Source organism: Caretta caretta, chromosome 17, assembly GCF_965140235.1.
Source record: "Caretta caretta isolate rCarCar2 chromosome 17, rCarCar1.hap1, whole genome shotgun sequence".
NCBI lineage: Eukaryota > Metazoa > Chordata > Testudines > Cheloniidae > Caretta > Caretta caretta.
Window position 1 is genome coordinate 22,171,542 of NC_134222.1, and position 16,443 is coordinate 22,187,984.

The 16,443-nt window shown below is 49.8% G+C and overlaps 1 protein-coding gene and 1 long non-coding RNA gene across 2 annotated transcripts; one reads left to right on the forward strand and one right to left on the reverse strand.

Moving 5' to 3' along the window:
• Positions 1-6,753: 6,753 nt before the first annotated feature.
• On the reverse strand, positions 6,754-9,089 carry LOC125624001 (C-C motif chemokine 4-like). The gene is made up of 3 exons (XM_048824239.2): positions 8,800-9,089; positions 8,521-8,635; positions 6,754-7,301 (listed from the first exon to the last, which is right to left on the reverse strand). Exons 1-3 carry the CDS (start codon positions 8,870-8,872, stop codon positions 7,214-7,216), a joined length of 276 nt encoding a protein of 91 aa, XP_048680196.1. The 5' UTR covers positions 8,873-9,089; the 3' UTR covers positions 6,754-7,213.
• A 1,201-nt stretch (positions 9,090-10,290) lies between these two features.
• LOC142069489 (uncharacterized) lies at positions 10,291-12,970 on the forward strand. Its single transcript, XR_012665340.1, has 2 exons — positions 10,291-10,490; positions 12,148-12,970. It is a non-coding gene; the product is annotated as an uncharacterized LOC142069489 (long non-coding RNA).
• Positions 12,971-16,443: the final 3,473 nt, after the last annotated feature.

Here is a 16,443-nt window from a genome sequence, read left to right on the forward strand (position 1 = left end):
GGTCAGGCATTAAGTCCGTCCCTGGAGGCACTGAAGGCTTGTTCACTATATTTCATTCCCTGCAGCCTTGTCCAATGCAGTTTTAAACGTCCCAAGGGAGGGGGCTTGGACTGCCCGTGGGTCCCGTCACCCCAGTGCACAGGAACAATTAAGACAGTCCCTTGCTGGGTGGATTTGTGTTGCACCCAGCCAAATGTACAGTCCCATTGTGAGGGGAAAGCAAAGTCTGTGGGGGACAGCCCCAGTCCAGAAGCAATGTCTGACTCCTGGGGAGAAGCTCCAGGGAGCCTAAAACCGGGAGGTGCAAGGGAGAATATAAATGTCAAAGTACCAAGCCTTGTGCATAAAGAGATACAGGAAAATGGGGCAAGGGGAGAGTCTGAGATCTTGAGGGCAGGGGCAGTGTCTCCCTGCATGTGGAGCAGCATACGGCACGACCAGCGGCACTGCCAGGCTACAAGTGGTAATGATGAGCAGACTAAGGCTCCATTCTGCAGTTCTGAAGTCAACAGGAAATCAATGGGAGTTGGACCTTTAAATATATAAAAGTACAGCTTTAGCCAATCTGTGTACTTCCGATCCTCTTATACGGAGCTGACACAGGATATTGCTCAAACAAGACAGCAGGAGGTGGAAGGCAGTGACTACTGGGAGTAAGTTGGTTTGATTTTATCACTAATAGGGATGTATTATTGAGAACTAGCCTTGAGAGAACAGAAGTCAGCACTGGCCACCAACGGCTGACAATCTTTTGTCATATAGCCCGTCTCAGAGACAAAGTCCCTGAACATTGAGCCCTGACGATCACACTTGAGGTCATGGGCTGAGAGCGGCCATATGCTCACCCACAATTAACCTGGCTGCCCCAGGTTAGCAATAACCCCACGGAGCTTCTAGAGGCCTGGAATAAAGCCCTACAATGTGGACATGGACACTCAGCGCTATGGAGCTTCACTGTCCAAGCATGTTGTTGTTGTTGGACCCCTAAAAACTTTTAAAGATCTGGGCCTCAGTTTCTCTGTGGCGCTGTGGGAATAATAGCCCTGTCCTGCCTCAAGGGGGCGTTGGGAGGAGGAATACACTAAAGACTGGGCAATGCTCAGATCTGGTGGGATTAGGGACTGAAGGGAGCGATGGTGGAAAGGGTCACATTTTAGCTCATGGTACAAACTCAAAGGCTCATCGGAAAAACTTTGGATTTTACAAAAAATATATTTTAAAACACAAAACTCAGAAATCAGGGAAGATCAGCGCCCTGCTTCAGCGCTTTATCCCCATGACTAGCCTCCCTCAGCTACCCGCCCCCGGATGGGCAGGGTTGAAATGTGTCTGGAATAACAGGAATTGGGTGCCCAAAGCAGGGAAGGGCAGAGTGGGGAGTGTGAAGGCCACAGCCGGGGGCTGGTTCTGGTAGGGTGCTGTGAGTGGAACCAGGAGGGAGCTGAGCAGGACTGGATCTGAGGTCATGGGGCTGTGTGCGTGTGTGCCACTCTCTGAGCTGGCACAAGGAGGAAGCCGCTCCCCCCGTGCAAGTTTCAACATGGCCAGATAACGTTAAAGTCACCACAGAGTGACTGAGAGCTTCCTCCTGAGCTCAGACCTGGCCTCTGTGTGTAAAGGGGCCTCTGAATCCAGGGGCAGGACTTCCTCTTATCAGTGGAGAGCTCCTGGACCCTGGAGGCTGGTTAATCCTTGGGAATGAAGGAAATCCCACCTGGGGACTGGGGGAGAGAGGCACAGAATCATAGAAGGGTAGGACTGGAAGGGACCTCAAGAGGTCGTCTAGTCCAGTCCCCTGCATTGAGGCAGGACTCAGTATTATTTTAGATCATCCCTGAGAGGTGTTGGTCTAACCTCCTCTTAAAAATCTCCAATGACGGAGGTTCCACAGCCTTCCTAGGCAAAGTGCTTACTTACCCTGACAGGAAGTTTTTCCTAGTGTCCAACCTAAGTCTCCCTTGCTCCAATGTAAGCCCATTGCTTCTAGTCCTGTCCTCAGAGGTTAAAGAGAACAATTTATCACCCTCCTCCTTGTAACAACCTTTTGTGTACTTTCATGTCCCCTCTCAGCCTTCTCTTCTCCAACCCAATTTTTTCAGGCTTCCCTCACAGCTCACATTTTCTAGCCCTTCCATCACTTGTTGCTCTCCTCTGGACTTTCTCCAACTTCTCCACATCTTTCCTTGCCAGATCCCTGGCAGGCAGAGCCAAACAGGGACCCTTGCAGACCCTAAGTCCTGATTCCCCTTGCCTGGAACCAACTGCAACCTACCACCTGGCCCCATGGCTCCAACAACAGGGCCTGCGGGCAGGGAGTTGCAGGGCCAGGGCACCCACAGCAGAGCGGGAGTCTCCCACTGACTAGCAGCTGTTGGGAGTCTTGCTTAAGAAGGGGAGGAGGTGACCGAATGAGGAGCAGAGATGGGAACTAGCCTCATCTGCACCCCACTCTGCCATGCAGCGTGCCGGGGAGGGCTGCACTTACGTCGCTGCCCTAGAGCTAATGGCCAGAAAAGTTCAAGTCCACGTTGCATTTCATGCTGGCTGGAACAAATTATCGTCAGCATGTCACTGCAGGACGCAATGACTAGGCAGTGTCAGCCTCTCCCCAAACCTCAGGGGATGCTGCAGGGTGAAAATACATGAGCTTCCACTGTTATGAACAGAGCTCATGAGGACAAAGCCAGTCTGTAGCCCCAGGGCTCAGCAATCAAATATCCCCACAAGTTACGACGTGTTCCATTCTTTTGGTGGAAAAATGACCTTTTCAACTAAACAGAAATTCACCAGAAAAAATCCATTTTCACTGAGAATTTTTGTGGGGGTTGCAGATAAACCAAACCCCCAAACGTGGCAACAGAAATCCAACCTTTTCCAGTTTTCAGGTTTTTTGACCAAATCCCAGTCGTTTTCATGGAGCAGTTTCAACAACTGGGGAGAGGTTGGGGGGGGGGGGGGGGTGGAGAATATCATAGAATCATAGAATATCAGGGTTGGAAGGGACCTCAGGAGGTCATCTAGTCCAACCCTCTGCTCAAAGCAGGACCAATCCCCAATTTTTGCCCCAGACCCCTAAATGGCCCCCTCAAGGATTGAACTCACAACCCTGGGTTTAGCAGGCCAATGCTCAAACCACTGAGCTATCCCTCCCCCCTAGGGAAGCCATTTCCTGCAGTTTTTCCTGGGGGAAAAATGTCATTTCCTGCCCAGCCCTAGTGTGTGAGCACCCCGGTGTGAGTCACACCCGCCAAAATCAGACTTATCAGGGGCTCAGCCCTGCACCATCATATCATAGGATCATAGAATATGAGGGTTGGAAGGGACCTCAGGAGGGCATCTAGTCCAACCCCCTGCTCAAAGCAGGACCAATCCCCAACTAAATCATCCCAGCCAGGGCTTTGTCGAGCCTGACCTTAGAATCCTCTAAGAAAGGAGATTCCACCACCTCCCTAGGTAATCATAGACCAGGGGTTCTCAAACTTCATTGCATCATGACCCCATTCTGATAACTAAAATTACTACATGACCTCAGGCAGGGGGACTGAAGTCTGAGCCCACCCAAGATCTGCTGCCCCAGGAAGGGGGGCCAAAGCTGAAGCCCAGGCCCCACTGCCCCAGGCAGGGGGCCTGTAACCTAAACCCTGCCGCTCAGTGGGACTCGGGCTTCAGCTTTGACCCTGGGCCCCAACAAGTCTAACACCAGCCCTGGCAACCCCATTAAAATGGAGTCACAACCCACAGTTTGAGAACTGCAGTCATAGACAATGGCAAAACACCCTGCCACAGGGTGGCCTGCCCTTTGGGGTGTGTCTACACAGGAAGCAGTGATTCTCTGAGCCCGGGCTAACAGACTCAGGCAAGTGGGGCCCAGGCTAAGCCCACCCCCACCCCTTGGCTTTAGAGCCCGGGCTCCGGCTCCAGCCCCAGCTGCAGCATCTACACTAGCCCAACCCCAAGCCCAAGCCCGTTGACCCGGCTCTGAGATTCACTGTATCCTTAAAGGGTCAGGACGGCTGGGGCTGGCCTGCCCCTTTCAATCATATGTGCCTGCACCAGAATGAGCGGCCTCCCATCATAAAGGGGCTAGACTAATTGGGGTCAGGAGAGAGCCTGAAACAGCTGGGCCTAGTAAAAGGGCAAAGAGCCCCACGTGGCGAGGAACCACAGAGGGCAAATTGGGTTCCTGGGGCAGGTTGTGAAGGAGGGTCTGGAAGGACTCCAGGGAAGCAGCCCGGAGCCAGGGCTCTGTCGTAAAGGACAGATTTAAAGGTAGCCCAGAAGGGGCTGGCAACTGAGCCTAGACGGGCACCTAACAGGGAGAGAAGAAACTTTTGGTTTTTTAGACATTTTTTTTTACCCTGGGAATGGGTTACGTTTTTAGTCAGTGACTTCGCAAGAGACCTGAGCCACATGAACGTCTGGGAGAGACAGAAAATTCCAGCGAGGAGAAATGAAGCCAGGGAGCCCCTGCAGTGCCACTCTTGGCCAGCAGCAGGTGCTGTGGGGCAGGTACCGCTGTGACGCCCCCATTGACACATTCATAGAGGGTCAGGCCTCGCTTGACCTTTCATCAGACAATAAGCCTGCGAGCAGCTCAGGTGCCAGCCTTGCCACCCGAACCCCTGAAATAACATGGACCCTCTGTTATCATGAACAGTGACCCTGGCCTTCTGCCCATCGAAAATCTTCTTGAAATACACTCGGCCTAATTCTGCTTTCATTTACACTGGTACAAATCCAGAGTCACTCCAGTGAGGTCAGTGACGTTACTCCAGATTTATACTAGTGTGAGTGACAGTAGAATCTGACTTTTTTTGCCTCATGTGGTTCTTTCACAGAGTTCTGTTTTTGAATGGCTTTACGGGAGCTATTTCTGCTGTTGGGATGCAAGACATTTCTTATTAATAGTAAAAATCTCGTTTGTATTTTAGTTCACCCGGGAACTTTAGGAAATGAGGGGTTTGTCGAGGTTTGGAGGAAGCGGATGTGGATTCAGGGTGGAGAGAGAAAGCGATGCAGTAATTGAAGGTGAGTGTGGAGAAAGCCCCTTCTTCAGCAAGCATGGTGAGGTCACGGTCCCATGAGTAAGGGGTGGAATAAATCAGTAAATGGAGTTTCAGAGGAACAGCCGTGTTAGTCTGTATTCGCAAAAAGAAAAGGAGTACTTGTGGCACCTTAGAGACTAACCAATTTATTTGAGCATGAGCTTTCGTGAGCCACAGCTCACTTCATCAGATGTGTACCGTGGAAACTGCAGCAGACTTTATATACACACAGAGAATATGAAACAATACCTCCTCCCACCCCACTGTCCTGCTGGAAATGGCCCACCTGTTGATCACTTTAGATAAGCTATTACCAGCAGGACAGTGGGGTGGGAGGAGGTATTGTTTCATATTCTCTGTGTGTATATAAAGTCTGCTGCAGTTTCCACGGTACACATCTGATGAAGTGAGCTGTGGCTCACGAAAGCTCATGCTCAAATAAATTGGTTAGTCTCTAAGGTGCCACAAGTACTCCTTTTCTTTTAGTAAATGGAGTGTCACTCTGGATTAAGAGTGGAGTCAAGGCAAGTGCATATCAGTGTGTCAGTGAAGGGGGAGTCAGTGAAGGGGGAGTATCAGAGAAGTATGTGATGGGAGTTGTTAGTGTGTGTCGCTCTGGGGGGCTGATGTAATTTTATCACTTTCAAAGCATTTTAGAAGGGTGGGCAGCATCACCCCCATTTTACAGATAGGGAAACCGAGGCAGAGAGCAGGGAAGTGACATGTGCAAGATGAACTGGTCAGAAATAGAGCCAAGGTTGCTCACCACCAGGATTCATCTCCCATCCCTGGACAACACGCACTCATCTCAGCTGCTCTGCAGGAGGGGTTGAGCAAATCCCTAGCTGTGTCTCTCCGGGTGTACGCAGCGAGGGACCGCAAGGGAGGGCTGAGGTGTGTCCAAGGCATTAAGGCGCATGCAGGGCTGAGTGGATCCATGCAGCATGTATATGTGCGCGCCTACATGCGCTGGCTCTGTGCCCAGAAACAACAGGCCACAGCTGATAGAAGTGGCAAGTGGAACAAGAAGCCTCCTTCTCCTTCTCCAGGGCATTTAAACAACCTGGTTCCTATCCAGCTTCAGGGCTCTGTAAAGTGTCTCTACAGGAAGGGAAAATACTCAGTTCAGCTCCTTGGGGCAGCGGCTGTGTCTCCCTTGGGCAGGCTGGGTAACTCCCCTGCTCCCGGGGAGATTCCCCACACACACACACACAGGTCTTCCCCAACTCTGAACTCCCCACCTTACCCTCTACAAGAGGAAACAGTCCTGCCCTTCCCCCGCTTCCCCCCCCCGACCCCCCAGCTCATTTTCTCACTGCAGTCTCTGCAAACCTGGTGCTGTCCTCAGCTCAGGGTAAGAGATTTAACCCTTTGTCCTCCTAGTTTATGGGGGGAACTATATGCCCCATCACTATTCTTGTTTCCTGCATGTACATAATGGGCAGCTGGGTGTGTGCGTTGTAGATAGGGCATGCAGAGGTGGATGCTCTGGATGTAGATGTGCGTGAGGGATAGGTCTGAGCTGTGAACTGCAAACAGGGCCAAATTATCCCCTGACTCTGGTGATGCTGAGCTGGTAGGGTTTGTTCCAGATCCTCTCCTAGTGAGACAGGCAGGCACAGTGGTCAGATTATGTTTCTAGGCCTAGAGATCCTTCCAGTCGGGAATTACATTAAGGAAAAAACCAGGGTGTTTTTCTACAAAACATTTTATTTTCCAAAATCATCACTCTACCCAATCCCTGGTCGTCGCCTAATATTACAGCACAAAGAACCCAACACATTCAACAGCCTGGCGTGTTTTTGTATCAGTCCCTGCGATGCACGGGGAGTCATGTGACCCACCTGCATGCATTCCATAAATAATATAATTAGCAATACAACGAATGTGGTCCCAGCTGCACGTCTTAAATAGCTTCACATGATATGTTAAAAGTCCAGCGTTTGTCAGTTGTTTGAAAAGTGGGTTGGTAGCAGCATCCTGGCGTGTGTCAGCAGAAGTGAGGTGAGATCCTTCTGGGGCCCTTTGAACTCTGTCCTTAGGTGACCAGGTCTCAGGGTCAGGAATCGCCTGTTTGTCCCATGTGACAGCACCTTGTACAATGGGGCTGTGAAGTGCTACCGTAATACATGTAATAAATAGGAATAATTCTCTGTCCCCAGCTCTGCTCAGTTCAGATCCAGGTGGGTCACATAGGCTTGGACCCAGGAGTTGCTGGGGTTGGCACAGAGGGCCCGGCCTTTCTTCGTAATAAACCTGTGGGACAGGAAGGAGATGGGTTAGAGTGAGAGAAACGTTGTGTCTCTCCCCCACCCTCCCGGGTCGCCCCACTTCCAGAGCTCAGTGCAGCCAGTCAGTTCTGTCCTGTCCCTGAAGGATCCTCCACCAGAACCTGATGCTGGTCTGGGCCACCTGGCCTGCCCCTCCTCCCATTCAGCTGCCTGTTCTACATATTAAAGCCTTCTGTGGGCTGCCCTCCCCCAGCCTCACTTCCTGCCCCACCTCCACACCCCATTACCCCCAGGGGTGAGCAGGTCCCACCCCAGGACCCTAGAGGAGCCAGGGGCAATCCCTTCTAGGTGGCCTTTTCTTCAGGCTGCGAATACTTGGCTCTCAGAGTCTGTGCTGGTGCAGTGGGCTCTCTAGTCATTGACCTCAGGCCTTTGACACCTGAATTTGCCTCATGCTAGCAACCAGAAGCAGCAGCCAGACACCAAGGTACGTCTACACTGGAATAAAACACCCATGGCTGGCCTGGGTCAGCTGACTCAGGCTCAGGTTGTGGGGCTAAACATTGCCATGTAGACATTCAGGCTTGGGCTGAAACCCAGGCTCTGGGATCCTCCCGCCTTGCAGAATCCCAGAGCTCGGGCTCTACCCCGAGCCTGAATGTCTACACCGCAATTTTACCAGCCCCACAGCTGAGACCCGCAAACCCAAGTCAGCTGACGCGGACCAGCCGCGGGTGTTTAACTGCCGTGTAGACGTAAAGCAGGGGTTCTCAGGCTTAACTGCACTGCGACCCCTTCTCACAACAAAAATTACTACATGACCCTGGAGGGACCGAAGCCTGAGCCTGCCCTAATCCCGCCAAAGCCCGAGCCCCGCTGCGCTGGATGGGGGTCGGGGGGTCAAAGCCAAACCCCAAGGACTTCAACCTGAGGCAGAGGGCCTGTAACCTGACCCCTGCCACCCAGGGCTGAAGCCCTTGGACTTCGGTCCTGGGTAGTGAGGCTCAGGCTTTGGCCCCAGGCCCCAGCAAGTCTAAGCCAACCCTGGCCACCCCATTAAAATAGGATCACAACCCACTTTGGGGTCCCGACCCACAATCTGAGAACTGCTGACATAGAGCAAACTATTCCATTGCAGTGCTTGAATACACTGTAATGCTTGCAACACGAGCAGGTATTGAAGCAGAAGCTGTCTTTGCACATCGGCTCACTGCCTGTCTCTGGCGTCGGGAGTTTGCACTTACACTATAGCAGGTAAGGAGCACTTGCTGCTGGTGTCATAGTAATCCACCACCATGCTGCGCGGGATCTGGCGGGCCGTGTGGGAGAAGCAGCAGGAGATGGGCATGTCCGATCCCACTGAAAGATGGAAACAGACAGCGTGAGCGTGCCTTGAATTCCATGCAAGGGAAAATAACACCCGTTATCAGGGGAAGGGTTCCTCCCCCCCGTCTCCCATCCAAAGAGCAATAAATAGGCTTCCTTCAGAAATGGACACTTTCAGAGAGAGAAGCTGGACTCACGTGGGGCAGAGGAGGCCAGGGAGCAGAAGGCAGCGCTGGTGAGAACGGCGAGGGCAGCCACGCAGACCTTCATGTTGCTGTGGAGAGAGGCTGAGCGGAGCTGGGCCAGGGGCGACGGCACACACCAGCTGTGACACTGAGAGGCTAGTCTCCTCTCCCTTTATAGGGAATTCCAGAGGCAGAGAGACAAAACGAAGCAGAATGGAATTTCCAGAGCGGATGTCACAGCATGAGCTGTATGAGTTTGCAGCCAAACCTCAGGAATTAATAACAAGTGAGGGGCTGAGCGTGCCAAGCTCTTACTCAGCACGTTTATTTCATACCATCAGGCCCCAAGGAAAACAGAACGGTGCCTGTAAGTCACATGGGGTGGGGAGGATTTATCCATTGGGACAAAGAGAGGGACTTTTCCCTGGCCATGCAAGTTGTGCAAGTCTGGACAAATAGGAGGCATCTGGGATATACTGCTTCTCTCATGAGCCAGAGCGTCGTATGAATGAGAGATTAAGAGCGGGTGGGGAAGAGGTGCCCTAGGTGTGCCATCTGCAGATCCCTCCGCCCTAGGACGATCCTGCCAGAATCGTGGCTTCTCAGGATCTAGGGCCACTCTGCCAAGCTGCCGGAACACAGTCGTGGACGGGGTTTTGTTCTTCATACGACACTCAATGGCTTTGTTTTGATTCAGTGTCTGTAGTCACTGGAGTCAGGCAAGCAGGATTTAGTCCCGGATGCAAGATCAGAAAGTGTTGGCAAGTAAAATCAGATGTTAATCCACGGGGGAGTGTGTGTTACAGGTCCCTGTCTGCCAATCTGCAGAGGATGGGAGTTGTGACACACACACCCCATTACCGTGTGTGGGTTTGTTAGCTCAAGCTGTAGCAGTATGTGCTTTTAGCTCTGGAGGTCCCCAGGTCAGCCCTCGGTGTGTTGAAGATGGCAGCTGTCACACAGGTGAGAAACCCTTAACCACATTTAATACGCTAGGAGGGAGAGACAGATTCACCCCCCTGCCCTTTGGTATCCATTCCAACAGGAGGTCATTCCAGCCAAGAAGAAATTGGTGACACAGGCTTCGTGGGGCTGTAGCTACGTCGGATGATATGTTAGAAACACTGGACTACGGTCTGATCTGATAGACCAGGGGTGGCCAACCCGTGGCTCCGGAGCTGCATGCGGCTCTTCAGAGGTTACTATGCGGCTCCTTGTACAGGCTCCGACTCCGGGGCTGGAGTGACAGGCGCCAACTTTCCAGTGTGCTGGGGGGGGGGGCTCACTGCTCTGCCCCTGGCTCTGCCCCAGGCCCTGCCCCCACTCCACCCCTTCCAGCCCCCTCCCCTGAGCCTGCCGTGCCCTCGCTTTTCCCCCCTCCTCCCCCAGAGCCTCCTGCGCACATGAAACAGCTGATTGCTGGGGGAGCGGGGAGGGAGGAGTTGGTGCTGGTTGGTGGGGGCTGCCGGCAGGCGGAGGGCGCTGCGGGGGGGGCGGGGGCTGCTGACATATTGCTATGGCTCTTTGGCCATGTACATTGGTAAATTCTGGCTCCTTCTCAGACTCAGGTTGGCCACCCCTGTACTAGAGCAATTCCTGTGTTGCTAATATATCAATATATCAATCAGACCCAGCCAATCTCCTGCCTTCAACAGCGGCCAGTACCAGCTGCTTCAGAAAGTGCAAGAAATCCACAGTGGAAGGTAAGGAGATAATCTGCCCCCAGCTACAGATTGGTTTGTGCCTTGAAGCAGGAGGGGTTAGATCCCTTCCAAACTCATGGACTCCAAGGCCGGAAGGGACCACTGTGATCATCTAGTCTGACCTCATGTAGAGCACAGGCCAGAGATCTGCCCCTAAATAATTCCTGGAACAGCGCTTATAGAAAATCATCCCATCTTGATTTAAAAATTGTCACTGATGGAGACTCCACCACGACCCTTGGTCAATTGTTCTAATGATTAATTACTCTCACCATTAAAATGTACACCTTATTTTCAGTTGGAATATGTCTAGCTTCAACTTCCAGCCATTGGACAGTGTTAGACCTCTCTCTACTGGATTGAACAGCCATTATTAAATATTGGTTCCCCAGGTAGTTACAGACTGTGATCAGGTCACCCCTTAACCTTCTCTTTTTGTTAAAGTGAAGAGATTGAACTCCTTGAATCTCTCACTATAAGGCAGGTTTTCTAATCCTTTAATCATTCTCATGGGTCTTCTCTGATCCCTCTCCAATTTATCAGCATCCTTCTTGAATTGTGGGCACCAGAACTGGGCACAGTATGCCAGCAGTGGTCACACCAGTGCCGAATACAGAGGTAAAACAACCTCTGTACTGCTACTTGAGAGTCCCCTGTTTATGCATCCCAGGACCACATTCGCTCTTTTCGACACTCACACTCTGCTGATTATCCACCATGACCTCCAAATCTTTTTCAGAGTCACTGCTTCCCAGGATAGAGTCTCCCACCCTGTAAGGATGCCCTGCATTCTTTGTTCCTAGATGTGCACATTTACATTTGCTATATTAAAACACACATTGTTTGCTTGCACCCAATTTAGCAAGCGATCCAGATAGCTCTGAATCAGTGACCTGTATTCTTCATTATTTACCACTCCCCCAATTTTTGTGTCATCTGCAAACCTTCAGTGATGATTTTATATTTTCCTCCAGGTCACTGATAAAAATGTTAAATAGCACAGGGCCAAGAACTGATCCCTGCAGGGCCCCACTGGAAACAGGCCTGTTTGACAGTTTCATTTTGAGCCCTATCAGTTAGCCAGTTTTTACTCGATTTAATGTGTGCCGTGTTAATTTTATATTCTAGTTTTTTAATCAAAATGTCATACAGTACCAAGTCAAATGCCTTACAGAAATCTAAGTATATTATGGCAACACTCTTACCTTTATCTACTAAACTTCTAATCACATCAAAAAAAGATATCAGATTAGGTTGACAGCATCTATTTTCAGTAAATCCATGTTAATTTTCACTACTTACATTACCCTCTTTTAGTCATCCTGTTTACAGAGGTTCTGGAACAATTTTTATAGGGGGGTGCTGAGAGCCATTGAACCAAGCTGTATATCCTGTATATAATGGAAACCACCCCCAGCACCCCTAGTTCCAGCACCTATGCCTGTTTACGCTTTTTAAAAATTGGTACAACATTAGCTTTCTTCCAGTCTTCTGGACCTTCCCCAGTGCTCCAAGACTTACTGAAAATCAACATTAATGGTCCAGTGAGCTCCTCTGCCAGCTCTTTTACAACTCTTGAATGAAAGTTATCTGGATCTGCTGATTTAAAATGTCTGACTTTTGTTTGTTTCTTTCCTATTTATTGTTATAACTCCAGATATTGGTGTTTGGCATCATGTTCCTGGATGGTCGCTGCAATCTACAAGCCATACTCCAAGGAGCTAAGGGAGAAAAGGGTCAAGTTCTATCTGGACAAAGCCAATGTTAGACCAATCGAAACAAAGGGTTTTGGTCACGCCCCCTCAGCTGACAATATAAAGCTCAAGCCTGCAAAAGTAGCAGCAGTTGCTGAAATGAGGTCACTAGAGAATGATGCTAAGCTGGAGAAGTCATCAGGATGGGGATTTACCTTGCCAGGTTTGTACCATGCCTTTCCGAAGTCTTGACATGACTAAAAGATCGCCTAAAGAAAGACTGTGTTCCACTGGGTTGCCCAGTGAGATTCTGTCTTCACCAGAGTGAACCATCTCATCTCCAGTGCAAGCTCGTTTGCACGCTGTGGTATAAATGAAGAAGTGGATGCATTTGTGGAAGTAGATAAAGGGAATTTGGATGCAGGCCTCTATATTGAGCAGGAGTCAGGCTAACTCTAGCTTTAATAACCCGAGATTTGTAGAAGCAGGGATAGTGCGAAGCGAGTGGAAAACAATTGTGAAAGAGGTGGTGTGACCTTGTACGAGATAAGAAGAGAATGCCGACGACAAGAGAAATGGTAAGAAAAATAAGAGATCATGAAGGAATATGTATAACCAATATGCAGCTGTTGCTTATTATTGTCTGTAATAAAGGTATAAATACTTGCTCTAATTGTTTATCTTGGAGAGACCTGCCTAGGTGGGGGAAACCCTGTGTCCTAGGGCACTCTCTCCCTCTGTGCAATTGCTTGAGATAATAAAGTGTATCTGACTTGCTGCACCCAACCTGAGAGCGAGACCTGTGTTTTTCTCCGACACATCTAAATGAGGGCTTGGGGATTCCATACATCCAAGGAAATAAATTGTGCACAGCTCAAAAAGGAGAGCCCTGCCCATTGTCTGGCTATGGGTTACGCTTACAGCCCATATGTGCATGGGAGAAACCTGACCTCTTTGCAGACAGTCATAACAAAACTCCTTGCTGGAGCACCACCAAGGCGACAAAGAAAGAAGCTGTGGCTGCAGAAATACAATACGGTGGTTAAACACAGGCTAGATGACAGTTTTATTCAAGAGGGGCCTTACAGTGCCTTTGACCAAAGCGTATGGCCCAGGGAGAAACCAGAAGATGGTGGTAATCCTTCCGGTATGCTATCCATGTTAGCTATGTTGTAAAACAGCTTGATTAATGCAATTCAACCCTGAACAACCAGGTTCTGAAATATTTAGTAGAGGAGGGGGAAATGGAATTCATATTACAAATGAATTTGATCTGATTTCTTTTTCTTTCCTTTCAGAAAGGATGTGACATTATTAGTGATATTGCAGATGGTTTTGCCTAATTGTGTGTATCAGCATAAACCAGTTAGCGCTTGGAGAAATGCTTATTGTCAACTCCGGTGCAGTTCTCTTTAGGATCTTAGCATATCACCAGTAAAGTTGGTACCCTTCCTGTATCCCTCTGAGGCCTGGTCTACCGCTAAAGATTAGATCCACCTCGCTGTGTTGCTCAGGACTGTGAAAAATTTCGCACTCTGAGTGCCCAAGTTAGGTCAACCCAACCCTAGTGTAGACTCAGCTCGATGGATAGAAAAATTCCTCCATCAACCTGTTACCTCCTCTCAGAGAGGTGGATTAACTACACCGGCGGAACAAAACCTTCAGCTGATGTCAGAAGCAGCGTAGTTGCAATGCTGCAACTGGGCCACGGTCGTGCTTGCAGTATAGACATGGTGAGACTCAAAATCGTTCTTCTAGGTGCAGCTGTTGCCTCTGGGCCCTGATGTGTAACATTATTAATAATGATTCTCAGCTCTTCTATAGCACCCTTCATCAGTCGGGCTCAAAGTGCTTTACAAAGGAAATAAGTATTGTTATCTGGGGAAACTGAGGCACAGGGCGATGAAGGGACTAGCTCAAGGTCACCCAGCAGGGCTGTGGCCAAGCCAGGAATAGAATCATAAAACTATAAGGATGGAAGGGACCTCAAGAGGTCACCTAGGACCAGGTATCCCGAGACCATCCCTGACAGGTGTTTGTCTAACCTGTTCTTAAAAACCTCCAGTGACAGGGATTCCACAACCTCCCTTGGAAGCCTCCCAGAGCTTCACGACCCTGAGGGTTAGAAAGGATTTTTCCCCCAATATCTAATGCAGATCTCCCTTGCTGATGATTAAGCCTGTTGCCTCTTGTGCAACCCTCTGTAGACATGGAGAATAGTTGATCACTGTCCTCTTTGTAACAGTCCTTCATGCATCTGAAGACTGTTACAAGTTCCCCCTCCGGCTCCTTTTTGTGAGACTAGACATGCCCAGCTTTTTTTAACCTTTCCTCACAGGGCAAGTTTTCTAAACCTTTTATTATTTTGGTTAATCTCCTGTGGACTCTGTCCAGTTTGTCCACATCTTTCTTAAAGTGTAGTGCCCAAAACCGGACCCAGTGCTCCAGCTGAGGCCTCACCAATGCTAAGCAGAGTGGGTCAATTACCTCCCGTGTCTTAGGTATGACACTCCTGTTCATACACCCCGGAATATTTGCCTTTTTCCGACAGCATCACATTGTTTGCTCCGGTTCAATTTGTGATCCACTGTAACCTCCAGATCCTTTTCAGCCATGCTATGGCCTAGCCAGTTATTCCCCATTTTGTAGTTGTGCATTCGCTTTTTTTTTTTCCAAACGAAGTGTAGCACTTTGCATTTGCCTTTACTGAATTTCATTTTGTTACATTGGAGAGCTGCTCTGAAATAGTCAAGGTTGTTTTGAATTCTAATCCAGTCCTTGCAATCTTCTCCCCATGTAGGTACTGATATCCCATGATCAAGTCTCCCCTTAACCTTCTCTTATTCCTGGGTTGAAGGGGCACTTTATAACTTTATAACTGAGGCAGGGGTGTTTGGGGGGATGAGAGAATAGAAAGGAAAAGTGAGAAATTATTTAAAAGGGCAAGTGTGTATTGAGGGTGTGGACAAATTGGAAAGAGTCCAGCAGAGGGCAACGAAAATGATTAGGGGGCTAGGGCACATGACTTACAAGGAGAGGCTGAGGGAACTGGGGTTATTTAGTCCGCAGAAGAGAAGAGTGAGGGGGGATTTGATAGCAGCCTTCAACTACCTGAAGGGGGGTTCCAAAGGGGATGGAGCTCGGCTGTTCTCAGTGGTAGCTGATGACAGAACAAGGAGCAATGGTCTCAAGTTGCAGTGGGGGAGGTTTAGGTTGGATATTAGGAAACATTATTTCACTAGGAGGGTGGTAAAGCACTGGAATGGGTTCCCTAGGGAGGTGGTGGAAACTCCATCTTGAGAGGTTTTTAAGGCCCAGCTTGACAAAGCCCTGGCTGGGATGATTTAGTTGGACGAGATGACCTCCTGAGGTCTCTTCCAACCCTAATCTTCTATGATTCAATCAGGATTTAATGGGGGGGTTGAGTGTTAATCCCTTAAAATAGGGTGCATTGTGGTATTATTGGTTTTGCTCAGAGGAATGTTTAGTTGGCATGGAGGGGAATAGGTGTCTCCTGGAGGAACGGATTGTGTCTTTTGCTCTTTACACACAAATAATGCGAAGAAACCACACCGGCATCATTGGGTCCCAAATAGCCACCAAACACATCAGGCCTAGCTACGTGTACTTGGCTGCTCTGGCTAGGCTGGGGCAGCTTCTAAAACACAGTGTGGACCACTACAGGGCTCCAACGCTATTTAAAGGGATACTACCCTATTCCTCTGCACTACAGCAGGGCTTAGAGATTTGTTCCTATAAGTTTTCTGTCCTTCCTTATGACCCCACCCAGGGCTGAGTCTAGGGGTGAGCGAGCAGGTCGGTCACCCAGGTGGGCACCTTACCAGGGGGCAAGGGACTCTTGTTGTTCTACTGTGATTGGCCAGCCATTTTTGCTTCACTTGGCCGATGGTGGGCTTGTTTGGTTGGCTGGTTTTTTACGGCCGTTCCTGTCCCCAGCCAGTGGGTATGGACTAGCTAGCGTGGCCTCAGTGATGGGAAAGGGCTCAGGTTATGTGAGGCTCAGAGGTCGAGGGACATGCTCTGTGAGATGCTTGGCAGCCCTGTGGTCTGTCCTGAACCAGGGGTTTGAGGTCGGTTAATGGTGGGAAGCTCCAGGCTGTTTCTCACTCAGATTTCAGGTTTAATACTTTGTCAGGTTCCAGCTCGAGGACTCATCTCGGGCTCCGAGGGACTTGTCAGAACTGTCTCACAGCTGAGCAGGATGTGGTGAGGTGTGCCTGCAATACACGGAGCCCTCT